The 27,051-nt window shown below is 35.6% G+C and overlaps 1 protein-coding gene across 1 annotated transcript; it reads right to left on the reverse strand.

Moving 5' to 3' along the window:
* Nucleotides 1-15,330: 15,330 nt before the first annotated feature.
* Nucleotides 15,331-22,231, reverse strand: LOC100982159 (olfactory receptor 5B2). The gene is made up of 3 exons (XM_003826379.6): nucleotides 22,129-22,231; nucleotides 20,732-20,786; nucleotides 15,331-17,382 (listed from the first exon to the last, which is right to left on the reverse strand). Exon 3 carries the CDS (start codon nucleotides 17,352-17,354, stop codon nucleotides 16,425-16,427), a length of 930 nt encoding a protein of 309 aa, XP_003826427.1. The 5' UTR covers nucleotides 17,355-17,382; nucleotides 20,732-20,786; nucleotides 22,129-22,231; the 3' UTR covers nucleotides 15,331-16,424.
* Between the last annotated feature and the right edge of the window lie 4,820 nt (nucleotides 22,232-27,051).

Consider the following 27,051-nt stretch of genomic DNA (forward strand, 5'->3'; position numbering starts at 1 on the left):
GCATTAATATGTTTGGAGAAGCTTGCTTTCAGATAGTGGTCAACAGGTTTCAAGGTCTCTTAGGCATGGAGAAATAAAGGGAAGAGCATTAACACGGAAAAAGTCCTGAATCTACTATTAATTCTTTCTGTGAACTTAAAGGAATTACTTATCTTCCCCTTTCTTGAGAAAATAAACATGTTAAGATTACCTCTCTCACATAATTCACAGAATTGCATGTGTAAAGAACAAGTAAGGGAGGCCTGTAAAACATCTTGCTAAGGGGCCATCATGCAAAAATCAGTCAATGTAATTTTTAACTCGGGATGTTTTCCCTGAGCAGGGTTGAAGCTTCATAGCAAAGCCTCAGGTCAGAAGGCATGCATGAACCAAAAACAATTATCCTTTAGATGAATAAATGATGATCTGCAGAGCTTTGTACACAGTGTGGTCTCTCTAAAACTACATCGTGTTGGGAGTCATGTTGGGATTTCAGATGCTAATATATGGAGACATGAGGAGAATTATAAGGGCATGGAGATCTCTGGAGATGTCCCCTGTGAGAGGATCTACAGCTCCTCATTCTACTTTCCTGGTGAAGAAGCAATTAAAGCTGCCGGTGGGGATCAAGCTTATTATTTTTAATATGTGCACATAATTTGTGTGCATATTAAATTTATTTCTTTTTTCATTCTGTAATTAATGCATAATTTACATACAGTAATACCCAGTATTAATACACACTTTACTGTATAGTTCTAAGAATTTTGTCAAATACATGGTCACATAATGACTGCAACAATTACATAAAAAAAATTTTCTAAGTCGACTTTTTGGTAACCTCTTTTCCCACCCACTACCCTGGCAACAAGTAAATTGTTTTTGTCCAAATAATTTTGCTTTTGCTAGAATGTCTTTAAATATAATCCTAGAATATGTAGTCTTTGAGTCTGGCATCTTTCACTTTCACTTAGCAACTGAGACCCATATATATTGTTGCCTATGTCAGAGTTAAATTTTTTTTATTGTAGAATAATATTGCATTATGTGGACATTACAGATTGTTTTTCTCATTGTGCAGCTGAGGAACATTTGTATTGGTTTTAGTGTTTGGTGAGTAGAAATAAAGCTGATCTAAACATTTCGTTAAAGATTTCTGGGTGAGGCACTATGGCTCATGCCTGTAATCCTAGCACTTTGGGAGGCCGAGCGGGGTGGATCACTTGAGGTAAGTAGTTGAAGACCAGCCTGGTCAACATGGTGAAGCTCATTCTCTACTTAAAATACAAAAATTAGCCGGGGATGGTGGCGGGCACCTGTAATCCCAGCTACTCAGGAGGCTGGGGCAGGAGAATTGCTTGAACCTGGGAGGCAGAGGCAGAGGCAGAGGCGGAGGCTGCAATGAGACAAGATTGAGCCTCTGTACTCCAGCCTTGGCTACAGAGTGAGACTCTGTCTCAAAAAAAAAAAGTTTCTGAGGTGGACATAGATTTTCATTTCATTTGAATAAATATTTATGAGTCAGATTGAATTGTTGTATGGTAAGCACATGTTTATCTGAATAAGAAACTGTCAACATCTTTTCTGAAGATACTCTACTATTTTGAATTCCCACTAGCAGTCCATTCAAATTGTCTCACCTCTGTATCAGCATTTTATATTTAAAATTTTTTTAATTTAATTTTTATTTTACTTTTTTTGATTTTTCTCTAAGATATCTCCTTACCGATTTTCTTAACACTTATCTACCTTATCACCACAATTCTGGCCTGGGAATGCTTTTCTTTTCCAACAAAGGAGACAGATTCATCCTTTTGCACACAGATTCATCTCTTTGCACTGTTGCTTCTGAGCCCACACCACACTCCCAAGCAGACTTATCACATCTCTCTTAGTACAAGCCAGTGTCATGATTAAACATTTGTTCTGTGCACCAAGGTTGCTTCACCTCAAATTTGAGTAAGAAATGTAGCCTTTTCGAACTTCAGCTTCTCTTCTGTAAGGAGGAAGAAAATACTATCTTGTCATTCTCATAATATTTTCAAAAAGATAATCACATGACGTATTTATAGAGCACAGCACACTTTCTACCATATATCAGGTGTTTGATAGGTTAAATATTAATATTTGTTATTTATAATATTTTCCATAGATGGGTCACAAAAACAGTGGTACACAAACAATCCACCTTCTTTTCTACATGTGCATGCCCCATTCCAGCTAGGTAGGACATGTAAAAGTTCTAGATAATGAACTATGGAAAGAATTGTAATGTTGGTTGAAACATACAAACTACTCTCCACTTATCTCATCTCCTGCTATGATAATCAAAAGGCTTAATGTTCCAGCAGGTGCAGAAACAGATGATGATACCTTCATCAGCAAGTATCTTTGAGTGACCACATACAGCTTTTCACTTAGCCAGACAACCTGTGTGACAGACATGTCGTAGCATAAGTGAGAAATAAATCTGTAGGATGCTGAATATTTATCTTCCAAAATATCAGATTCTAATACCTGGAATCGGTAAATTTTACCTTATATGACAACTGCTTTGCAGTTATGATCAAATTAAGGACAGCAAGATGGAGATTAATCTAAATTATTCAGTGGGCTGTAAATGCAGTTACCAGTTCCTTGTAAGATGGGGGCAAGAAAAGTGATAGATTAGAATATTTTAAGGGCCTGTTACTCCGCAGAAACACTAAAAAGGCAAGCAAAAGCTGGCACAATCAACTTTGTTTGAACTCTGGAAAATAGTCAAGGATCTACAGAAACAAAGTGAATAATGATTCAAGAAAAAGGCGACCTCGCATGACATTTTTAGGAAGTATCTGTTAAACTGCTACGTGACCACAAGTACAGAGACATCAGAGGACACATATGACAATAAATACATTCTTTCAAATATTTTAATAAAACTCACTAAATAAACAAGTGCACCCAGAGCAAGCAACAACAAATGAAACTGGGGATAGAAGGGGAGATAATTTGACTTCCAGAATTACCATATTATAATATTAAAAATGTCAAAATTTCAACCAAAAATTGGAGACACACGAAGGATCAAGAAACCATTTCCAATTTACAAGAAAACAAAAATTAACAGAAATTGTCCTGAGGAAGCATAAACGTTATGCTTAGAAGACAAAAATATTAAATCAATTGCCTTAAATGGGCTCAAAGGGTTAAGGGGAAACAATTGACAAGGAACTAAAGAAAACTAGGACAATGATGTTTCAATATATAATAAATATCAATTAAAAATACAAATTATTATTATTATTTTTTTTATTATACTTTAAGTTTTAGGGTACATGTGCACATTGTGCAGGTTAGTTACATATGTATACATGTGCCATGCTGGTGCGCTGCACCCACTAACTCGTCATCTAGCATTAGGTATATCTCCCAATGCTATCCCTCCCCCCTCCCCCCTCCCCACCCCAGTCCCCAGAGTATGATATTCCCCTTCCTGTGTCCATGTGATCTCATTGTTCAATTCCCACCTATGAGTGAGAATATGCGGTGTTTGGTTTTTTGTTCTTGCGATAGTTTACTGAGAATGATGGTTTCCAATTTCATCCATGTCCCTACAAAGGATATGAACTCATCATTTTTTAATAGGGAATCCTTTCCCCATTGCTTGTTTTTCTCAGGTTTGTCAAAGATCAGATAGTTGTAGGTAAGTGGCGTTATTTCTGAGGGCTCTGTTCTGTTCCATTGATCTATATTTCTGTTTTGGTACCAGTACCATGCTGTTTTGGTTACTGTAGCCTTGTAGTATAGTTTGAAGTCAGGTAGTGTGATGCCTCCAGCTTTGTTCTTTTGGCTTAGGATTGACTTGGCGATGTGGGCTCTCTTTTGGTTCCATATGAACTTTGAAGTAGTTTTTTCCAATTCTGTGAAGAAAGTCATTGGTAGCTTGATGGGGATGGCATTGAATCTGTAAATTACCTTGGGCAGTATGGCCATTTTCACGATATTGATTCTTCCTACCCATGAGCAAGGAATGTTCTTCCATTTGTTTGTATCCTCTTTTATTTCCTTGAGCAGTGGTTTGTGGTTCTCCTTGAAGAGGTGCTTCACATCCCTTGTAAGTTGGATTCCTAGGTATTTTATTCTCTTTGAAGCAATTGTGAAATTATTTTTTAAAAAAAGATAGAATTTCTGGAGCTGAAAAGTACAATGAGTGAAATAAAAAATTCACCAGAGGGTTTTAACAATATTTGACAAGAGAAGGAAAAAAAAATCAGTGAATTTCTTTCCTTCCTCCTTCCCTCCCTCCCTCCCTCCTTTCCTTCCTTCCTTCCTTCCTTCCTTCCTTCCTTCCTTCCTTCCTTCCTTCCTTCTTTCCTTCCTTCTTTCTTTTTGAGACAAAGTCTTACTCTGTCACCCAGGCTGTAGTGCGTGGTATAATCATGGCTCACTACAGTCTTCACCTCTTGGATCTAAGGGATCCTCCTGCCTCAGCCTCCCAAGTAGCTGGGGCCACAGGCATGCACCAATACACCTGGATACATTTTCTTTCTTTCTTTCTTTCTTTCTTTCTTTCTTTCTTTCTTTCTTTCTTTCTTTCTTTCTTTCTTTCTTTCTTTCTTTCTTTCTTTCTTTCTTTCTTTCTTTTTGTGTCAAGGTTCTGCCATGTTGCCCAGGCTGGTTTTGAACTCCTGAGCTCAAGTGATCCACCTGCCTCAGACTCCCAAAGTACTGGTATTATAGACATGAGCCACCATGTCTGGCCAGATAAGTGAATTTCTAGATGTGTCAATTAAAGCAATCTGGTCTCAGGAGAAGAAAGGAAAACAGAATGAAGACAAAATGGAAAGAGCTTGAGACCTCTTGCATGCCATCAAGTATACCAATGTGAGCACAAGTAGAGTGCAAGAATGAGAGGTGAAATAAGGGAAAGTTCATAAGAAATATTTGAAGAACTATGGCCACTAACTTCCCAAACTTGATTAACTTCACAAATCTGCACTTACAAAAAGCTCACAAAGTTTAAGAGGGATTAACATGATGTGATCCCCATACACATTACAGTCAAACTGTTCAAAGTGAAAGAATCACAAAAGCTGCAAAATATAAGCAACTTCTCACATACACACGATTTTCAATCATATTCATAAATGATTTATCATCAGAAATCATGAGTCCAAAAGTAACAAGATGATATATTTTAAGGTATTAAAGGAAAATTTAAACAACTGTCAACTGAGAATTTTACATCCGGCAAAACTAACCTTCAAAAATGGACAAAATACGAACTTCCTATATAGGTGAAAGTTTAGAGAGTTGTTTGGGTCATGAGAGCTGAGCTCTCATGAATGGGTTGATCCCTTCATAGACTAATAGATTAATGAATTCATGGGTTAATGTATTAATGAGTTTTCATGGGACTTGGACTTGTGGGTTTGTAAAAAGAGATCTGAGCTAGCATGCTCCGTCCTCTCACCATATGACGTCCTGTGCGGCTATGAGACTTTGCAGGGAGTCCCCACCAGCAAGAAGGCCCTCACCAGATATGGCCCCTCAACCCTGGACTGCTTATTCTCTAAAACTGTGAGAAATAAATTTCTTTTTAAAAATAAACTATCTAGTTTTAGGCATCCTGTTATAAGCAACATTAAAGGAACCAAGGCAATTGATGATGTTGAGCAAATTTTCATATCCCTGTTGACCTTTTGTATGCCTTCTATGGAAAAATAGTTATTCGAGATGTTTACCTATTTTTGAATAGAATTAATTTTTACTACTGATTTGTAGGAATTCCTAATATATTTTATATTTTATTTTTTCAGATGGGGTCTCACTCTGTCACATGGCTGAAGTGCAGTGGTACAATCATGGCTCACTGCAGCCTCAGCATCCTGGCTTCAAATGATCCTTCCACCTCAGCCTCCTGAGTAGCTGGGACTATAGGCATGCACCACCATGCCTGGCTAATTTTTAAAACTTTTTGTAGAAATGGTGTCTCACTATATTTCTCGGGCTGGTCTCAAACTCCTGGCCTCAAGCTACCCTCCTGCTTTGGTCTCACAAATGTGAGCCACCATGCCCAGCCCTCCTTATACACTTTAAATAGTAACACTTATCAAGTGTAATGTTGGTAAATATTGTCTCCTATTCTGTAAGTTGCCTTTCTATGTTTTTGATAGTTTCTGTCACTATGCAGAAACAGTTTGTTGTAGTTCCACTTATTTTAGCTTTTATTGCCTGTGCATTAGGTGTCATATTCAAGATATCATTGCCAAGGTTAATGACAAAAAGTTTATTCCCTAGTTTTTTTTCCTAGGGGTTTCAAGATTCAAGTATATGTTTAATTTTGCATCCATTTAAATTTATTTTTGTGTATGGTATAAGATAAAGATTCATTTGAGTAAAATCTTTTGCAAAGATCCTACTTTTGCAGGTAGATATGCAGATTTCCCAATACTATTTCTTGAAGAGACTTTCCTTTTCTCATTATGTATCCCTGGCTCCCTTGTTGAAGATCAGATCAGTTGACTGCATATTCCTAGGTTTATTCCTGAGCCCTCTATTCTGTTCCACTCTTCCATATGTCTATCTTTATAGAAATATAATACTGTTTTCTTTACTGTAGTCTTTGTAACATATTCTGAAATCAGAACTGTAATGTCTCCAGCTTTTTTCTTCTTTGTCAGGATTGTCTTGGCTATTTAGAGTCTTTGTGATTTCATATGAAGTTTTAGACTATATTTCCATTTCTGTAAAAAGATGCCATTGGAATTTTTGTGGGGGTTGCATTGAATCTGTAGCTTGCATTTCGTAGTATGAACATTTTAACATCATTAATTCTTCCAATTCATGAATGCAGATATCTTCCAATTTATTTGAGTCTTCTTCAATTTCTTTCATCATTTCTTGTAATGTTTTAAATGTATGTCTTTCATCTTCTTGGTTAACTTTATTTCTAAGTATTTCATTGTTTTTCATGTTGTTGTAAATAGGATTTTTTAAACTTTTTTTTCAGGTAGATTATTGTTAGTGTATAGATATGCAATGGGTTTTTGTGTGTTGATTTTGTATCCTGCAGCTTTACTAAATTCATTAGTTCTAACAGGTGTTTCTTAGTAGTTGTTAAGATCTTCTGTATATAAGATCACATCTTCCATGAATAGAGACAGTTTTACCTATTTCAGTGTCTTTTATTTCTTTCTCTTGCCTAATTGTTCTGGCTAGGACTTTCAGTACTATGGCCAATAGGAGTGATATGAGTGGGCATCCTTGTCTTGTTTCTGATCTTAAAGGAAAATCTTTCACTTTTTAAACTTTGAGTATGATACTAACTGTGGGCTTTTTACATAGGCTTTATTATGTTAGAGTACATTTCTTCTATATCTAGCCTGTTTAGGGTTTTTATCATTGAAAGGTGGTAAATTTCATTGAATGCTTTTCTGCAACTATTCAGATGAACTTGTGATTTTTTTGTCATTCATTCTGTTAATGTTATCTTTAATACTAATCAGTTTAAACCATGCTTGCATCCTAGAGGTAAATTCCACCTGATCATGGTGTATGATTCTTTTATTGTGCTATTGTGTTAAGTTTACTAGTATTTTGTTGAGGATTTCTTACCTATAGTCATCAGAAATATTGTCTGTAGTTTCCATTCTTATGGTACCTTTTCCTTGTTTTGAATGTGAGAATAATGCTAGCCACATAAAATTAGTTTAAAAGTGTTCTCTTCAGTTATTTGGAAGAGTGTGATAATAATCACACTCTTTTTAAAAATGTTTGGTAAATTTCACCAGAGAAGTTATCTGGTTCCGAATTCACGGCCAAATTCTACCAGAGGTACAAGGAGAAGCTGGTACCATTCCTTCTGAAACTATTCCAATCAGTAGAAAAAGAGGGAATGCTCTGTAACTCATTTTATGAGGCCAGCATCATTCTGATACCAAAGCCTGGCACAGACACAACAAAAAAGGAGAATTTTACACCAATATCCCTGATGAACATCAATGCAAAAATCCTCAATAAAATACTGGCCAACCGAATCCAGCAGCACATCAAAAAGCTTATCCACCATGATCAAGTGGGCTTCATCTCTGGGATGCAAGGCTGGTTCAAAATATGCAAATGAATAAATGTAATCCAGCATATAAACAGAATCAAAGACAAAAACCACATGATTATCTCAACAGATGCAGAAAAGGCCTTCGACAAAATTCAACAGCCCTTCATGCTAAAAACTCTCAATAAATTAGGTATTGATGGGACGTATCTCAAAATAATAAGAGCTATTTATGACAAACCCACAGCCAATATCATACTGAAGGGGCAAAAACTAGAAGCATTCCCTGTGAAAACTGGCACAAGACAGGGATGCCCTCTCTCACCACCCCTATTCAACACAATGTTGGACGTTCTGGCCAGGACAATCAGGCAGGAGAAAGAAATAAAGGGTATTCAATCAGGAAAAGAGGAAGTCAAATTGTCCCTGTTGCAGACGACATGATTGTATATCTAGAAAACCCCATCATCTCAGCCCAAAATCTCCTTAAGCTATGAGCAACTTCAGCAAAGTCTCAGGATACAAAATAAATGTGCAAAAATCACAAGCATTCTTATATACCAATAACATATAAACAGAGAGCCAAATCATGAGTGAACTCCCATTCACAATTCCTTCAAAGAGAATAAAATACCTAGAAATCCAACTTACAAGGGATGTGAAGGACCTCTTCAAGGAGAACCACAAACCACTGCTCAATGAAATAAAAGAGGACATAAACAAATGGAAGAACATTCCATGCTCATGGATAGGAAGAATCAATATCATGAAAATGGCCATACTGCCCAAGGTAATTTGTAGATTCAATGCCATCCCCATCAAGCTACCAATGACTTTCTTTACAGAACTGGAAAAAACTACTTTAAAGTTCATATGGAACCAAAAGAGAGCCCACATCGCCAAGTCAATCCTAAGCCAAAAGAACAAAGCTGGAGGCATCACGCTACCTGACTTCAAACTCTGCTACAAGGCTATAGTAACCAAAACAGCATGGTACTGGTACCAAAACAGAGATATAGATCAATGGAACAGAACAGAGCCCTCAGAAATAATACCACACATCTACAACCATCTGATCTTTGACAAACCTGACAAAAACAAGAAATGGGGAAAGGATTCCCTATTTAATAAATGGTGCTGGGAAAACTGGCTAGCCATATGTAGAAAGCTGAAACTGGATCCTTTCCTTACACCTTATACAAAAATTAATTCAAGATGGATTAAAGACTTACATGTTAGACCTAAAACCATAAAAACACTAGAAGAAAACCTAGGCAATACCATTCAGGACATAGGCATGGGCAAGGACTTCATGTCTAAAACACCAAAAGCAATGGCAACAAAAGCCAAAATTGACAAATGGGATCTAATTAAACTAAAGAGCTTCTGCACAGCAAAAGAAACTACCATCAGAGTGAACAGGCAACCTACAGAATGGGAGAAAATTTTTGCAACCTACTCATCTGACAAAGGGCTAACATCCAGAATCTACAATGAACTCAAACAAATTTACAAGAAAAAAACAAACAACCACATCAAAAAGTGGGCAAAGGATATGAACAGACACTTCTCAAAAGAAGACATTTATGCGGCCAACAGACACATGAAAAAATGCTCATCATCACTGGCCATCAGAGAAATGCAAATCAAAACCACAATGAGATACCATCTTACACCAGTTAGAATGGCGATCATTAAAAAGTCAGGAAACAGCAGGTGCTGGAGAGGATGTGGAGAAATAGGAACACTTTTCCACTGTTGGTGGGACTGTAAACTAGTTCAACCATTGTGGAAGACAGTGTGGCGATTCCTCAGGGATCTAGAACTGGAAATACCATTTGACCCAGCCACCCCATTACTGGGTATATACCCAAAGGATTATAAATCATGCTGCTATAAAGACACATGCACACGTATGTTTATTGCAGCACTACTGACAATAGCAAAGACTTGGAACCAACCCAAATGTCCAACAATGATAGACTGGATTAAGAAAATGTGGCACATATACACCATGGAATACTATGCAGCCATAAAAAATGATGAGTTCATGTCCTTTGTAGGGACATGGATGAAGCTGGAAACCATCATTCTCAGCAAACGATCGCAAGGACAAAAAACCAAACACCACATGTTCTCACTCATAGGTGGGAATTGAACAATGAGAACACTTGGAAACAGTCAGGGGAACATCACACACCGAGGCCTGTTGTGGGGTTGGGGGAAGGGGGAGGGGTAGCATTAGGAGATACACCTAATGTAAATGATGAGTTAATGGGTGCAGCACACCAACATGGCACATGTATACATATGTAACAAACCTGCATGTTGTGCACATGTACCCTAGAACTTAAAATATAATAAAAATATATATATATATAAAAGAAATTATCTATTCTGGGATTTAATTTAGGGAAGGTTTTTGATTACTGATTCAATCTCTTTACTCATTATTGGTCATTCCAGACTTTGTACTTTTTTGTGATTTGGTCTTGGTATGTTTTATGAATCTAGGAATTTATTCGTTTCTTCTTGGTTATCCAATCTTGGTAAAAAATTGTTCATAGTAGTCTTTAATAATCCTTTTTACTTTGGTGGCATCAGTTATAATTTCACATCTTTCATTTTTAAAAATTTGAATCAAAATTTACCTTTTTTCCTTAAGTCTAGCTAAGCATTTGTCAATTTTATCTTTTCAAAAAACTCTTACTTTCACTGATTTTTCTGTTAGTTTTTTATTTTTTAGTTTTTTTCTGTTCTCATATTTATTTTTTCCTTCCTTCTTCTAATTTTTAGTTTAATTTTTTCCAGTTCTTTGAAGTGTACAGTTAGGTTATTTGAAATCTTTCTTCTTTAATGTAGTCATTTATTGTTATAAACTTCCTTCTTAGTACTGTTTTTGCTACATCCCATCAGCTTTGTTATGTTGTGGTTTTGTTTCCATTTGTTTTAAGATGTATGCTTTTTTATTATTTTATTTTATTTTTAATTGAAAAACAATAATTACATATATTTAAGGGGTAAAGAATGATATTTCAATATATGTGTACACTGTGGAATAATCAAATCAGAATAATCAGCAAACCAACAAAATCAGAGATGAAAAAGAAGACATTACAACTGATACTAAAGAAATATGAAGGATGATAAACTGCTGTGGACAATTATATCCCAACAAATTGGAAAACCTAGAATAAATAGATAAATTCCTGGACATATAAAACCTATTAAGATTGAATTTAAAAAATAGAATGTCTGAACAGACCAACAATGAGTAATGAAACTGAATCAGTAATAAAGTCTCTAATCAAAGAAAAGTGCCGGACCTCATGGCTTCACTGCTGAATTCTACAAAAAAAATTAAGTTCTTTAGAATTTTTCACAAACTATAGAAAATAATTGAAAAGAATGGAACACTTCCAAACTCATGCTATGAGGTGATAATTACTCTAAAACCAAAACCAGACAAGGACACAGAAAGAAATAGAGCTACAGGCCAATATCCCTGATGAGTGTAGATGCAAAAATTTTCAACAAAATGCTGGCAATAAAACTTCAACAGCACATTAAAAAGATCATTCACCATGATCAAGTGGGATTTATACTAGGGATACAAGGATGGTTTAACACATGCCAATCAATAAATGTGATACATCACATTAACAAAGAAAGGATAAAAACATGATTATTTCAATAGATGCAGAAAAAGCATTTGACAAAATTCAATATCCCTTCATGATAAAACCTCAATAAATCAGGTTTAGAAGTACTATAACCTTCATATAATAAAGGCAACATACAGTAAATCCACAGCCAACATTGTATTGAATGGGAAAGAATTGAAAGCTCTTCCTCTAAGATCTCAAACAACACAAGGATGCCCACTCTCACCACTACTATTGAGCATAGTACTGGAAGTTTTAGCAAGAGTAATTAGGTAGGAGAAAGAACAAAATGTAGTGAAATTAGAAAGGAGGTAGTCAAATTGTTCCTGTTTGCAGATGACATTATCTTATATACAGGAAATCCTAAAGACTCCACCAAAAAACTGTTAGAACTAATAAACAAATATAGTAAAATTGCAAGATAAAAAGACAACATACAAAAATTAGCAATGTTTCCATACATCAATATCAAACTGTCTGAGAGAAATAAAGAAAGCAATCCCACTTACAATACCTACAAAAAATAATAAAAGACCTAGCAATAAATTTATCCAAGGAGGTAAAGGATATCTACAAGGAAAACTACAAAACAGTGATGAAAGAAATTATAGATAACACAAATGGAAAAACATGCCATACTCATGGGTTGAAAGAATTAATATCATCCATTAAAGTGATTATGGTGTTTAAAGCAGTCTACAGTTTCAATGCAATCCCCATCAAAATACCAATGTTATTTTTCAGAGTTAGAAAAAAGCAATCAAAAAATTCATATGGTGTTGGGAGCAAGCCCCCCAAAGTCTGGTCATAAACTGGCCCCAAAATTGGCCATAAATAAAATCTCTGCAGCAATGTAACATGTCCATAATGGCCATAACGCCCAAGCTGGAAGGTTGTGGGTTCACGGGAATGAGGGCAAGGAACACCTGGCCCGCCCAGGGTGGAAAACCACTTAAAGGCATTCTTGAGCCACAAGGAAAAGCATGAGTGATCTGTGTCTTAAGGGCGTGTTCCTTCTGCAATTAATTCGGCCCATCCCTTCGTTTCCCTTAAGGGATACTTTTAGTTAATTTAACAACTATAGAAACAGTGCTAATGACTGGTTTGCTGTTAACAAACACATGGGTAAATCTCTGTTCGGGGCTCTCAGCTCTGAAGACTGTGAGACCCCTGATTTCCCACTTCACACCTCTATGTTTGTGTGTATGTGTCCTTAATTCCTCTAGCGCCACTGGGTTAGGGTCTCTCCGACCAAGCTGGTCTCGGCAATATGGAACCATAAAATACCCTAAATAGCCAAAACAATCTTAAGCAAAAAAAGAAAAAGCTGGAGGCTTTACACTATCTGACCCCGAAATGTGCTGTAAAGCTATAGTAACCAAAACAGCATGGTGTTGGTATAAAAACAGACACACAGACCAACAGAACAAAATAGAGAGCCCAAAAATAAATTCAAGAATTTACAGCCAATTGATTTTCAATAAAGGAGTCAAGAGCACTTAATGGGGTAAAAACAGCTTCTTCAATAATTGGTGCTGGGAAAACTAGATATCCACATGAAAAAGAATAAAACTAGACTCTATCTCTCACCATATACAAAAATTAACTCTAAATGAATTAAGGACTTAAATGTAATACCCAAAATTATAAAACTACTAGAAGAAAACATAGGAAAATGTTTCATGACATTGATCCACACAAGGATATTTTTAGAGAAGACCCCAAAAGCAACAACAACAAAAGCAAAAATAAATAAATGGGACCACATCAAACTAAAAAGCTTTGCCACAGCAAAGGAAACAATCAGCAGAAAAAAGAGACAACATATAGAATGAGAGAAAATATTTGAAAAGTATACATTCGACAAGGGGTTGATATCCAGAGAAATGTAAATCAAAACCACAATGAGATATCACCTTGCCCCAGTTTTAAAATAGCTATTAACAAAAAGATAAAATATAATAAATGTGGCAAAGATGTGGAGAAAGGGGAACTCTTATACACTGTTGGTGGGAATATAAGCTAGTAGAGTCATTATGGAAAACAGTATGGCGGTTCCTCAAAAAATTAAAACTAGAACTACCACATGATCCAGCAATCCAACTACTGGGCATATATCCAAAGGAAATAAAATCAGTGTGTTAAAAAATATCTGGACTCCAGTGTTTATTGCAGCACTATTTATAATAGCCAACATATGGAATCAACCTAAATGCCCATCAACAGATGAATGGATAAAGATACTGCAGTATATATACACAATAGAATACTATTCAGCCTTACAAAAGATGAAATCTTGTCATTTGCAATAACATGGATGAATCTGGAGCACATTATGTTAAGTGAAATGTTGGGCACAGAAAGACAAATACTGCGTCATCGCACTTATATATAGAATCTAAAAAAACTGATCTCAGATAAGTTGAAAGTAGAATAGCGGTTAGCAGCGACTTGGGAGAATAGTGGAGAGGAAGAGATGGTGAGAGGTTTGTCAGCAGGTACAATCTTACAATTAGATAAGAATTAGTTCTCGTACTCTATTGTGCAGTAGGGTGAGTCTAGCTAATAAAAATGCATAATATATTTTCAAATATCTAGAAGAGGGGATTTTGAACGTTCTTACATCGAAGAAATGATAAATGTTTAAGGTGATTAATATGCTAATTTTCATCAATATACAATGTATACATTTGTCAAAACACCACATTGTGCCCCAAAAATATGTAGAATTATTATATTTCAATAAAAGGAAGACTATCCTGCTGTATTTGACAAGTTGGATGATCCTGGAGGACAATATGCTAAGTGAAATAAGCGAGTCATAGAAGGACAAAATACTGCATGATTCTACTTACATAAGGTATTTAAAATAGTCAGACATACAGAAAAAGAGAGTGGAATGGTGGCTGTCAGGGACTGTGGTGGGAGTGGGGGAAATAGGGGCTAAGCTACGGTTAAACGGGTATAAAGTTTCAGTTATAAAAAATGAATACGTTTTAGAGATCTGCTTACAACATAGTACCTATAATTAACAATACTATATTGTACACTTAAAAATTGTTAAAAGAGTAGATCTTATAATAAGAGTTCTTATCACAATTAAAAGAAAAGAAGCCATGATGCTGAAATAGAGGCTAATGGACATGGGAGATCATAATTTTAGATGCATAGTTAAATTGGGCTCTCTGAGTATATAGTATTTAAAATGACATATAAGGAAAGAACATGGCAGGCAAAGAGGCCAAGATGGACAGCATTCTGCAGTGTGAATGTGAATGTGCTTCTTGTGTTCAATAAATGAACAAAGATTAATTTGCTGGATCATAGAGAGCAAGGAGAAATTTGGAAGAAAATGAAAGAAGTGGCAGCAGAGAGGTTAAGCAACTTTTGTAGGCCACAGTTAGAAAATTTACTCTAAGTACAATCAGAATCTAGATTTGGGGAATAAAACCAAGATTTTAGTTTTATACATGTTATGTTTGAGATGTCAGTGAGAAGTTTAATAAAAACCTGAAAATATAAGCATCTCAGGATGGAGAATTGAAGAACATCTATATTCAGAGTATGAGTACAAGATAAAAGCAAGCAATGAAAACCAGCAGAACATCCAGCAAGGTTGGAGAAAGAAAATACCAGTTAAACCACAGGTGTTTATAGCGGCTTTATTCATAACTGCCAATACTAGGGAAGCAACCAAAATATCCTCCAGTAGGTACATGAATAAAGTGTGATACCACTTGACAATAGACGATATTCGGTGCTAAAATGAAATGAGCTATCAAGCCATGAAAAGTTATGGAGAAAACAGATGCATATTACTATGTGAAATAAGCCAATATGGAAAGGTTACATACCATATGATTTCAACTATATGACATTCTGGAGAAAGCAAAACTGTGGAGACAGAAAAAGATCAGTAGTTGTCAGGGGTTAGGGAAGAAGGAAGAATGAATAAGTAGAGCATAGAAGAGCTTTAGAGCAGTGAAACTACTCAATATGATACTATAATGATAAATACATGTCATTATACATTTATTCAAATCCATAGAAGGGACAACAGCAAGAGTGAATCCTAATGTAAATTATGGTCTTGAGATGATAATGATGTGTCAATGTAGGTTCATCAATTGTAAAAAATGTAGCACTCTGTTGGAGGATATTGACAATGAGGGAGGGTATATGTATGTGGGGGCAGAAGGTATATGGGAAATCTCTGTATTTACCTCTCCATTTTGCTGTGAACATAAAACTGTTCTTAAAGTCTATTCAAAAATAAATTTATACTATAATACTAAATTAATTACTTACATCCTTTATATAAAAACTAGCCACACTCCATTTACTTCTGAGTAAATTTCTCCTTCTAATGCCTATGTGCCCACAAGAGGCATAAACATGTACTTTTTTGTGGGCTTGTTGGTGTCCCTGTTTAACAAGTATGTTTGCATTGGAATGAGGTAGAAAAAATGCAAGGGGAACAAGTGAGTAAACCGAATGTCATTAGTAAGTTTTGACCAGCAAGTTCCAAAAATTCTAACATTTCCCTTTAGCCTTCCTCATTCAGGTATTACATTTCTGATAATATTTTATTTTTATTAAATAATTGACTTCTAAAGAGGTAAGAATATCACCTCATGAACTTAAATGTATTGTGGGGTTTCAAATGTAATTCATTGCATGAGGAAAGTCTGAGATGAGTGAAACAACATTTTTGTGTATACAACAATGTTAAAATTCCAATCTTATAGAAATTTTTGCCTTCTCAACACTTTCTTGAATGCATTCTGGACTTCTCTGTTCCTCAGGCTGTAGACCACAGGGTTCAGCATGGGGATGATCATAGCATAGAACACAGATGCCATTTTGTCTGTGTCCATGGAGTGGCTGGAGCTGGGCTGCAAGTAGATGAAGATTACCGTCCCATAGAAGATGGAGACTGCAGTGAAGTGAGAGGCACAGGTGGACAATGCTTTTTGGTGTCCCTTAGCTGAATGCATCTTCAAGATGGTGATGAATATGAACAAGTAGGAGATAAAGATAACTAGAAGAGCAAAAAAGATATTAAAGCTTGACATAAAAATCAGACTAACCTCACTAGTGTGTTTATCAGAGCAAGACAGAGCCATGACTGCTGGAACATCACAGAAAAAGTGATGTACCAGATTGGATTTACAGAAAGAGAGACTGAATATGCCCCCAATGTGGAATGAGGCATTTAGGAAGCCACAGACATATGAGCCTAGGGCCAGACGGGCACCTACACTGGCCGTCATGGTGGTGGTGTAGTGTAGGGGTTTGCACACTGCTGCATAGCGGTCATAGGCCATTGAGGCCAACAAGTAATTTTCCACTGTGGCCAAGGCTACAAAGAAGAACATCTGAACAGCACATGCATTGTAGGAGATGACCTTGTCTCCTCTAAGGAACCCAGCCATGACCTTGGGAGTGACAGCTGAGGAGTATCCAAAGTCCACCAGAGACAGGTTACTGAGGAAAAAGTACATGGGGGTGTGGAGACAAGAGTCCATCAGGATCAGCAACATCATCCCCAGGTTCCCACACAGAGTGAGGAGGTAGATGAAGGTGAACAAGGTAAAGAGGGGGATCTGTAGTTCTGGGACACTGGTTAGTCCTAGAAGAATGAACTTTGTCACTTCCGTGCAATTCTCCATCAGTATTATCTGGGAATCTTAAGATGACCTGTAGCAATGAGAAATAAAGCAATAGAGTGATAAACAAAAAAAGAGATTTAGAAATGTATAAATACTATATGCATTATGTAATTATAGCAACAATTTGTACTTCAAAATTCTATAGATCTAGAGCATAGGCTTGATAACAATCTTTAATGCATTATCTACAGAGTTGTAATCTGCTGAATCCAGGGGATCTTTATAAATAATATCCCAATGTTTCCATTTTATAAATTTATAAACTGCTATGTAGTATATTTAATGATGTGTCCAAGATGACTCATCTGGAACTAATTTTTCTGCCAATTCAGTTTTCCCTAATCTGGTAAAACTTATATATTTATGTTGCTCACATACTGGGAACCGCTCTAGGCAATTTGTATGTATATTGATTCCTCTCAACAATATAATGAGGTTGATTCGTTATTACATTTATTTAATTTGTGAGGCTCACAAGATTAAGTCATTTATTCATATGTACACAAGTGTTAATAGTCAAACCTATCTTCTGGCTCAGGAGAGTCGTTCTCAAGCTCAATGGTCTAAATTGAATCTAAATCAGATTGAATTTGAAGCAATTTACAATTACTCATTGTCTTTGTTGGTGCAAACTTAGGCAGGTTTCACAGTGAGGTAACTGAGAGGAAAATGCACATTAAGGGTCTCAGGACAGCTGGAGAAGTAGGGAAATGTACAACTAGCAAAGGCAATTCTGAGGGGAAGGCAGCATCAGATATAGAGTTTGGGACTGGGAAGAGGTGCTTATCAGCCCTACCATTTACTGCCTAGGCAGCATTGGTCCCAAACTAACTTCCCTGAACCTTATTTATTTTATCTGCAGAATGAGAATATTAATGAGATCAACCTCAAGGCATTATTTTGAAAATTCAATGAAATAATACATTTTTACAACAATAAACAAAATGTTAAATGTTTAGCACAGTCTGATGAGAGCTAGCTATAATATCGTTAGAATGGAATGATGATCTCTGTTAGTTTCATAAAGGAGGATGGCAGGGCTTTGTGTGTTGGTAAATTTTGAAGTCTTATAGCCCTTTCTTCAATTTGTCTTTCCTCACATACCAGGGCTACTGAGATTTTTCTGTGCCTCCCAATAATTCTCATTCGGTCTTTTTTTTCACCCAAATGATTGACTGTTCCAGAATTCCATGTGAACCATTCTTCTGTTTAATTTCTTCCTTGAAATTTACATTTTAGCTTGGTTTCGCAGCATCTCCTTTACTTAAACTCATGCTTTTCTTTCATTTATGTCATCTCTTAGTTGACCCTTATAGTTTAAAATGCATCGTTCGTGGGTTTCCTTTAGTCTGCAGATCTGTTTTGGTGGCAGGTTGTAAGCTGTAAAATTATTATTTAGATCAGTTCTTGCATATGAATAGTGTTTTAAATTAGAAAGGGCATTCATCCTCTAACTACTATTCATCTGCTAACTACTACTGCCTACTGTCTTTCCACACTGCATAAGTTTAGCCCATGAAAGCATTATGTTTGCCAAACTTAAATCACATAATCACTTTTAGAATATACTATGTTCTACAACAGATGTTAAGAACTTTTTATATAAACGTTTACATGTGTGTGTTTGTGTGTGATAAGTATTATTGTTATTACTATTTTACCATTATAAGAATTTGATATTTGAAAAGTTTTGTGATATTCTACAATTATACAACTAGTATGGAGAACAGTCAAGATTCACAACTGAAACCAAGTTCCAACCTAATCAAAATTTGTGCTTTTAACTACTTCACAATGAGCATTAGATTGCTAGTCATAATAAGGATGAGATTATGGGGGAAAGGTTACAATTCTGTATGCATCTTGCTAACTTACTTAGATCCTTTTGTAGTTTGAAGAGCTGTCAATTCACACTTCTGTTATTTTTGTTTGTTTTACTTCAAGTAGAAGCCTAACCAATAGTGAATAAGATGAAATTACCACCTACTTAATCAGAGCATCATCTATCTCATTTTTTTCATCTTCTTTAGGGAAGCAGTATGATATTTCACAAGTATCACTGAACACCCTACCAATGGAAGTTTTGACATCTCTATACTCCAGCCTCAGCATATGTTTTTAGAAAAAAAAATGCTTAAAGCATCTACTTCTGTTCTGAAATAATATAGTATCTATAGCTGTCCCACTGCTTTTGCACAAATTCCCTCTTTTACTAAATGTATATATGGAACATAGAAGTTTACCTTGTGCCTGGAAAAAAAGAGATAGTCAATCCTGAATACTAGGTCTAAAATTGGAAATTCAGTCATGAAATAATGCATAAATAACATTAGAAAAAAAATATGTCTCAGGTAGTGGTCAAAAAAAGCTCCAAGTTCTCTATGGCAAGGAAAGACAGAATAAAAAAACACTAGCATCAATAAACTAAATTAAATATAACTGCTATTGTTAGGAATGACCTTTAACACATAAATCACTCACTATGTGCAGATTCTCTTTTATGTATTTTGCATACATTAGCTCATTTAGCATAAAAAATAGAAAGTAAAGGTGCATTGTAGGTGAAAAATAGGATTCCATGTAAGTTTTGATTTTGCTGTGTGTGTATGTGCGTGTGTACACATGCATGCAGTCATACATTATGGGTCACAATGTAAATCGTGTGGACTCCTTATTTTAAAAAATCTAAAGCCTTCAATCAAGAGCCTCTGAATAGCCTGTGCAAAGTTAGGCATGAGACTGTGCTTCAGTAACACAGAACCATGTATTTTATAATGTTCTCACTGATCATTTGCTGACTTATTTATTTATTCATTTATTCATTTAGATACATTCACTCATTGCCTCAACAAGTATTTAGAGTGCCCATCATTTTCTAAATGTTCTTCTAAGCACATGGATTTTTTGTGTGTATAAGGGTTTTGTTTTTGTTTTTTTGCTTTTATTTTAAGTTCAGGGATACATGTACAGGCTTGTTACATAGGTAAATTTGCATCATGGGGGTTTGTTATACAGATTATTTCATCACTCAGGTATTAGCCTGGGACCCATTAGTTATTTTTTTTCTGATCCTCTCCCTCCTCCTATCCTCCACCCTTCGATAGGCACCAATGTCTGTTGCCCTCTAAGCATATGAATTTTAAATGATGAGAATAATACCATCTTCTATTATTTGAATAAAATCACCATTTTCCAAATTAATGGAGATTGTTGTAACATCTGGACTGTGGCTAAATAGCGTGATAGCATGAAAATATTAAAAGCTGGGATACTAAACTCTGAATACTCAATGGGAAAATGTTTGCCCTTGAACTTTTATATAACACATATTCATTACTACAACCTAAACAGACCATAGAACAGAGCTAGAAACTTACCTTGCTCTTCAAGGAAGATGACACACTTTCAGTTGGTATCTTCAAATTGCAAGTCCTACTCAAAGAAGAAAGAAAAGCTCCTATTTAAGAAGTTATTATTTAATGTCTAGTCACAAATATTGAAGTTCTCTAGAGGGAGGGAGATTTAAGGAAAAAGTAATGACTAGGTGGAGATTAGAAAATATTCTCCAACTTGCCACACAGGGCTGCTGCTGTGAGGAAAAATAGAAGTCTCTGAATGCACTCTGTAAAGTCCTAAAGAGCTGTAAGAAGGGATCATCATATCTGCAATGAACATCATTTTTAGCTGGGGGTCTTATCCCTGGCCATTGTTGCAGACTCAGAGTAATATACCAGTGTGAAATAAGGCCACTTAGTACAATGGACAACCTTTTACACTGAGATCAATAAATGATCACCAAAAGGTGACACACAGGGTGGAACCTCTAACATGATGTTAAATAGAGTCATGTTGGGATGTTAGAGACCAATGACTGGGAACTAACAATAATTGAGGAATTTGAACATACATAAAGTTCTCAGGGGACAAGTTACTCATGAGAATAACCAGAGTCTCTCACTCCAATCATCTAGAGAAGCAACAATTAAACTACGTGTGAAAGCCTGGTTCCATTTTCTTAGGAAGAACACCAGTGTATCTACTTTACTCAGGGTTATTTCTTCTTGGTAATGCGAACATCTTCAGAAAAGATTCATCATTAGCTTTCCTGGCAGAAATCAGACAGAATCATGAGTGGCATAATGGAAACTAGGCTAAAGTGTTATGTAAGTTTCGTTGGCCGATGGCAGCATAACTTCACAAAGTTCATATTGAGATTATAGGTTGTATAAACACTTACGCACTTGAGTTCTCTCATTAATAAAACAGAGATGAGTATTTTTTTTCTGAGATAGTAGAATGGATGCTTTGCCAGAATCCTTGCTCACTTGGAAATAGCAAGTGGTGTGTAGAGATTCACACTGTGAACTTGCATCCAAGAAGAAACATGATTGTTCAATATAAAAGTGAAAGAAAACTTTGGATACTCCTGAAAACAAGACAGACAGCAGCCCAAATGGAAAACTGTGAATCAATCCCTCCATATGTGAGAGGAGGAGTGCTCCACAATACACATACCCACCAGGAAGCCAGGCAACCTAGGCTATCAGGAACTTTTTGAGTTTCCCAAAACCTGGATCAGACTTGAGGAACAGTCAAGGGACTGTGAGAAGGAAGAGCACTGGGAAGTACCCCACATGCACTCTCAGACTTAAGGACCAATGGAAGGAGGTCATTCCTGATGCTAACTCATAGTGGGTTGCACAGGAACCTGCCAGCTAGCATTGGTGGCAGTCACTGGTTTGTAGAGTCGTTAGCCAGAGATTTGTGATCTTACCTTGATTGGAGGAGGAATCCACATGGCCAGAATGGAGAGGCAAGAATAGCGTGGGCTTCAGCTGTGGACAATGGAATTGGGAACCCATCTTGCAGGACAAGACCAGGAGGGTTTGAGTCTGAGAGGAGTGGTTTTGACCAGGGTAGCAAGTTTTGCAGCCTGAGGCATTTTCACACTCTAAAGGCAAAGTGCATTTGAGTTGGCTAACTGTCCCAACGCACTGCTAGTGTCCAGCTGTGGGAAAGAGCCCTGCTGGGTTAAGTGAGAGCAAACTGGGTCTTACTACCCCTTGATAGGCCATGGAGCCTAGGATGCACTCTTTCCCCCATGGGGTCATTGGCATAGCAGCAGTTGCTCTGCTTATTGCTGGAGCGTTTCTTCAGAGGTCTGAGGATTGCTCTCTGAACCTTGTAAGGGCCAGCACTTGTACATGCCATCGTGGGGTTCAAGTGCAGACTTGCACAATCCAACACTGCCCAGCTTTGCCCTCTTGCCTTGGATACAAAGCATGGAACCAGGACCACTGTGTGTTCCATAGCCCAAATCATTATCTGGGACACCCAAACCAATACACTAAGGATATTTACAAACAAGAAAATCATACAGAGTCTACACCAGTTTAGACAGCCAGAAACAAAGCCAAATAACCCTACTCAGCATACATCATAGTCACATTCCCAAGAAAAATAAGTCACACCCCAATGAAAGTAAATTCAATAATAGAAGTGACTAATTCTTCAGATGCAAAGAAATCAGGATAATAATACTGGAAGTATGAAAAACAAAGTGCTATAACACCTCCAAAGGAGCACAGTAATTCTCTAGCAATGGATTTGAACCAACAAGAAATCTTGAAAATGTCAGATAAATAATTCAAAATACTGATTTTAAAGAAGTTCTATAAGACATAAGAGAAATCTGAATACCAATGCAAAGACATCAGAAAATCAATTCCTGATATGAGCTAGAAATTTACCAAGAAGGTAGAGACCTTAAAGAACCAAACAACTTCTGGAAATGAAAATTTCACTGAAAGAATTATGAAGAACAGTGGAAAGCCTTAAGAATAGACTAGAACGAGCAGAGAAGAGAATCTCAAAATTCGAAGACAGGTCTTTTGAATTAATTCAATCAGACAAAAATAAAGAAAGGAGAATAAAGAAGAACAAACAAAGCCTTTGAGAAGTATGGGACTACATAAAGCAACCAAACATATGAAGTATAAGTATTTCCAAGGGAGAAGAAAAAGCAAAAAGTTCAGAAACCCTATTTAAGGAAATAATTGACAACAAGTTTCCCGAGTTTGGGAAGAGATTTACACATCCAGATACAATAAGCCCAACAAACTACAGGAAAATACATTGCAAAAAGGACCTCAACATGACATATAGTCATCAGATTGTCTAAAGTCAACATGAAAGAAAAATCCTAAAATCAGCATGAGAAAAGTGTCTAGTCATCTATAAAGAAAACACCATTAGACTAATAGTGGACTTTAAAAGCAGAAACCTTACAAGCCAGAAAAAATAGAGATTCTATTTTTAAAGTACTTAAAGGAAAAAAAAAAAAAACCCTGTCAACCACCAATTTTATATCCTATTCAGAATAAGCTTCATAAATGGAGGAGAAATAAAGTTCTTCTCAGACAATCAAATGCTGAGGGAATTCATTACCACTAGACTGGCCCTATAAGAAATTCTCCAGGAGTTCTAAATGTGGATACAAAATGTCAATATTCACCATCATATAAACACAAAATTACAAAAAGAAAAAAAAGGAAATCCAATGACTACATGACAGAACTCCACTAAAGCACAAAGACAAAGGAAAAAAAGAAACAAAGAATCTACAAAACAGCTAGATTACAATCTACGTTATGTCAGAAGCAAAAGCTCACATGACAATATTAACCTTAACAATAAATGAATTAAAATTTTCCACTTAAAAGATATACATTGATGACATGGATAAAAACATGAAGCAACTACATGCTACTTAAAAGAAACTCACCTTACTGGTTGGTAGACAGTTATAGACTGAAGGTAAACAGGTGGAAAAGATATTCCACACAGATGAAAACCAGAAGTGGGTAGTAGTAGTTACACTTATATCAGGTAAAACAGACTTACAATAAACCATGGTAAAAAATACAAATAAGGCCATTATATAATAATAAAGAGATCAAATCAGCAAGAACATATAAAAATTCTGAATGTATGTGCACCTAAAAATGGAACAGCACCCAGAGTCATAAAAAAATTACTAGACATAAAGAAAGAAACATACAGAAATGCAATAAAAATGGGGAACTTACCCCACTGATAGCGCTAGACAGGTTATCAAAATATAAAATTAACAAAGAAACATTGGACTTAAATTTTTGACCAAATGAACATCACAAACATTTACAGATCAGTCTAACTAACAAAAGTAAAATGTAGTTTTTTCATGGGCACATGGTACATTCTCCAAGATATGTCACAAAACAAGTCTCAATATAGTATTCAACTTTTTAAAAGTTGAAATTATACCAAGTGTCTTCTCAGAGCATAGCCAAATACAACTAGAAATCAATACCAAGAGGAACTCTGGAAACTATACAAATACATGGAAAGTAAACAATATATTCCTAAACAATATTTAGGTTGTTTACTAAATTAAGTCATAAATTAAAAATTTTTGGAATAAATAAAAATGGAAACACAAAACATATTGAAAACAGCAAAAGCAGTGATAAGAGAGAAGTTTATAGTATTAAATGCCTACATCAAAAATAGAAAGATCACAAATTAGCAACATAACATTGTACCTCATGGAATTAGTAAAACAAGAACAAACAAAATCCAAAGCTACCAGAATAAAACAAATAACAGAGATCAGGGTAGAACTAAATGAAATCGGGACAAAAACAAATAAAATAGACAAACCACTAGCTAAAGTACCTAAGAAAAACAGGAGAAGAGATCCAAATAAACATAATCCAAAATAAAAAAGACTACATTACAGCTAACACCATAGCTGATACCACAGATCATCAGAGGCTGCTATGAACAACTTTGCACTCACAAACTAGAAACCTAGAGAACATGAATAATTCCTGGAAACAAATAACCTCCTAAGATTGAATGGGAGAGAAAAATCTTGAACAGAGCAATAATGAGTGATTAAATCAGTAATAAAAAACTTCCCATGAACACCAACAAAAAAGCTCAGGACCAGATAAATTCACAACCGAATTCTACCAAAGGTAAAAAGAAATAATAGCAATCTTTTGAAACTCTTCTGAGAAATCAGAGAGGAGAGAATCTTCCCTAACTCATTCTACAAAGTCAGTATGAGTCTGATACCAAAGCTGGCAAGGATATAAAAATGGAAGACTACAGACCAATCCCTGATAAACATAGATGCAAAAATCCTCAAAAGTATACATGATTTGCTAGCATTTTGTTAAGGATTTTGTATGTAAGGATTTTGCACATATATTGAGATATATGTATAACAGCATATCAAGAAGATAATATACCACAATCGAGTAGGTTTTATTCAGGGATGCAAGGATGGTTCAACATACACAAATCAATAGATGTGATTAATTACATAAGCAGAATTTAAAAACAAAAACCATATGATCCTATAAATAAATGCAGAAAAGGCATTTGATAAAATTCAGCATCCTTTTATGATAAAAACTTTCAAAAAATCAGACATAGAAGGAACATACCTCAAAATAATAAAAGCTATACATGAAAAACACATAGCCAACAGCATACTGAATGGAGAAAACTTGAACTCATTCTCCCTAAGAATTGGAACAAGACAAGGATGACCATTTTCGTCACTCCAATTCAACATAACCCTGGAAGTCATAGCCAGAGCAATCATGCAAGAATAAATATTAAATGCATTCAAACTAGAAAAGAGAAAGTCAAATTATCTCTGTTTGCTGATGATGTGATTTATATGTAAAAAATCTCACAGACTCCTCCAAATAATTCTTAGATCCGATAAATGAATTAAGTAAAGTTTAGGGTTATATAATCAACATAAAAAATTCAGTAGCATTTCTATATAATCGACATACAAAATTCAGTAGCATTTCAAAATGAGTAGCATTTGTATAGAAATGCTACTGAATTTTGTACGTTGATTATACAACCTTAAACTTTACTTAATTCATTTGTAAGCTTGATTCTCAGCTTGAATTGAGCTGAGAATCAAATCAAGACATCAATCAATTCACAATATGTGCAAAAAAATACCTAGAAATATATTTAAACAAAGAGGTAAAACACCTCTACAATGTAAACTACAAAACATTGTTGAAAGAAATTATAGATGACACAAACAAATGGAAAAACGTTCCATGCTCCTGAATTGGAAGAATCAATATGATAAAAATGACCATACTGTCCAAAGGAATCTACAGATTCAATGCATTTTCTACCAAAATACTAATGTAATTTTTCATAGAATTAGAAAAATACAGTCATAAGATTCATATGGAATCAAAAAAGGAGCTCAAATAGCCAAAATAATGCTAAGCTAAAAGAACAAAGCTGGTGTCATCACATCATCTGACTTGAAGTTATACTGCAAGCCTGTAGAAACCAAAACGGCATGGTACTGGTTTCTAAGTAGACACATAGATGAATGGAACAGAATATAGGAACAAAAAATAAAGCTACATACCTACAACCAACAGATCTTTGACAATGTTGACAAAACATGCATTTGAGAAAGGATACACTTTTCAATAAATGGTGCTGGAAAAATAGAATTTTCCTTTGCAGAAGAATGAAACTGACTCCTATCTCTCACCATATACAAAAATCAACTCAAGTTAGATTAAAGACTTAACTGTAAGACCTGAAATTGTAGAAATACTAGAATAAAACCTAGGGAAAACTCTTCTAGACATTGGGC

The sequence above is a fragment of the Pan paniscus genome, chromosome 9, assembly GCF_029289425.2.
Source record: "Pan paniscus chromosome 9, NHGRI_mPanPan1-v2.0_pri, whole genome shotgun sequence".
In the NCBI taxonomy this organism is placed as follows: domain Eukaryota; kingdom Metazoa; phylum Chordata; class Mammalia; order Primates; family Hominidae; genus Pan; species Pan paniscus.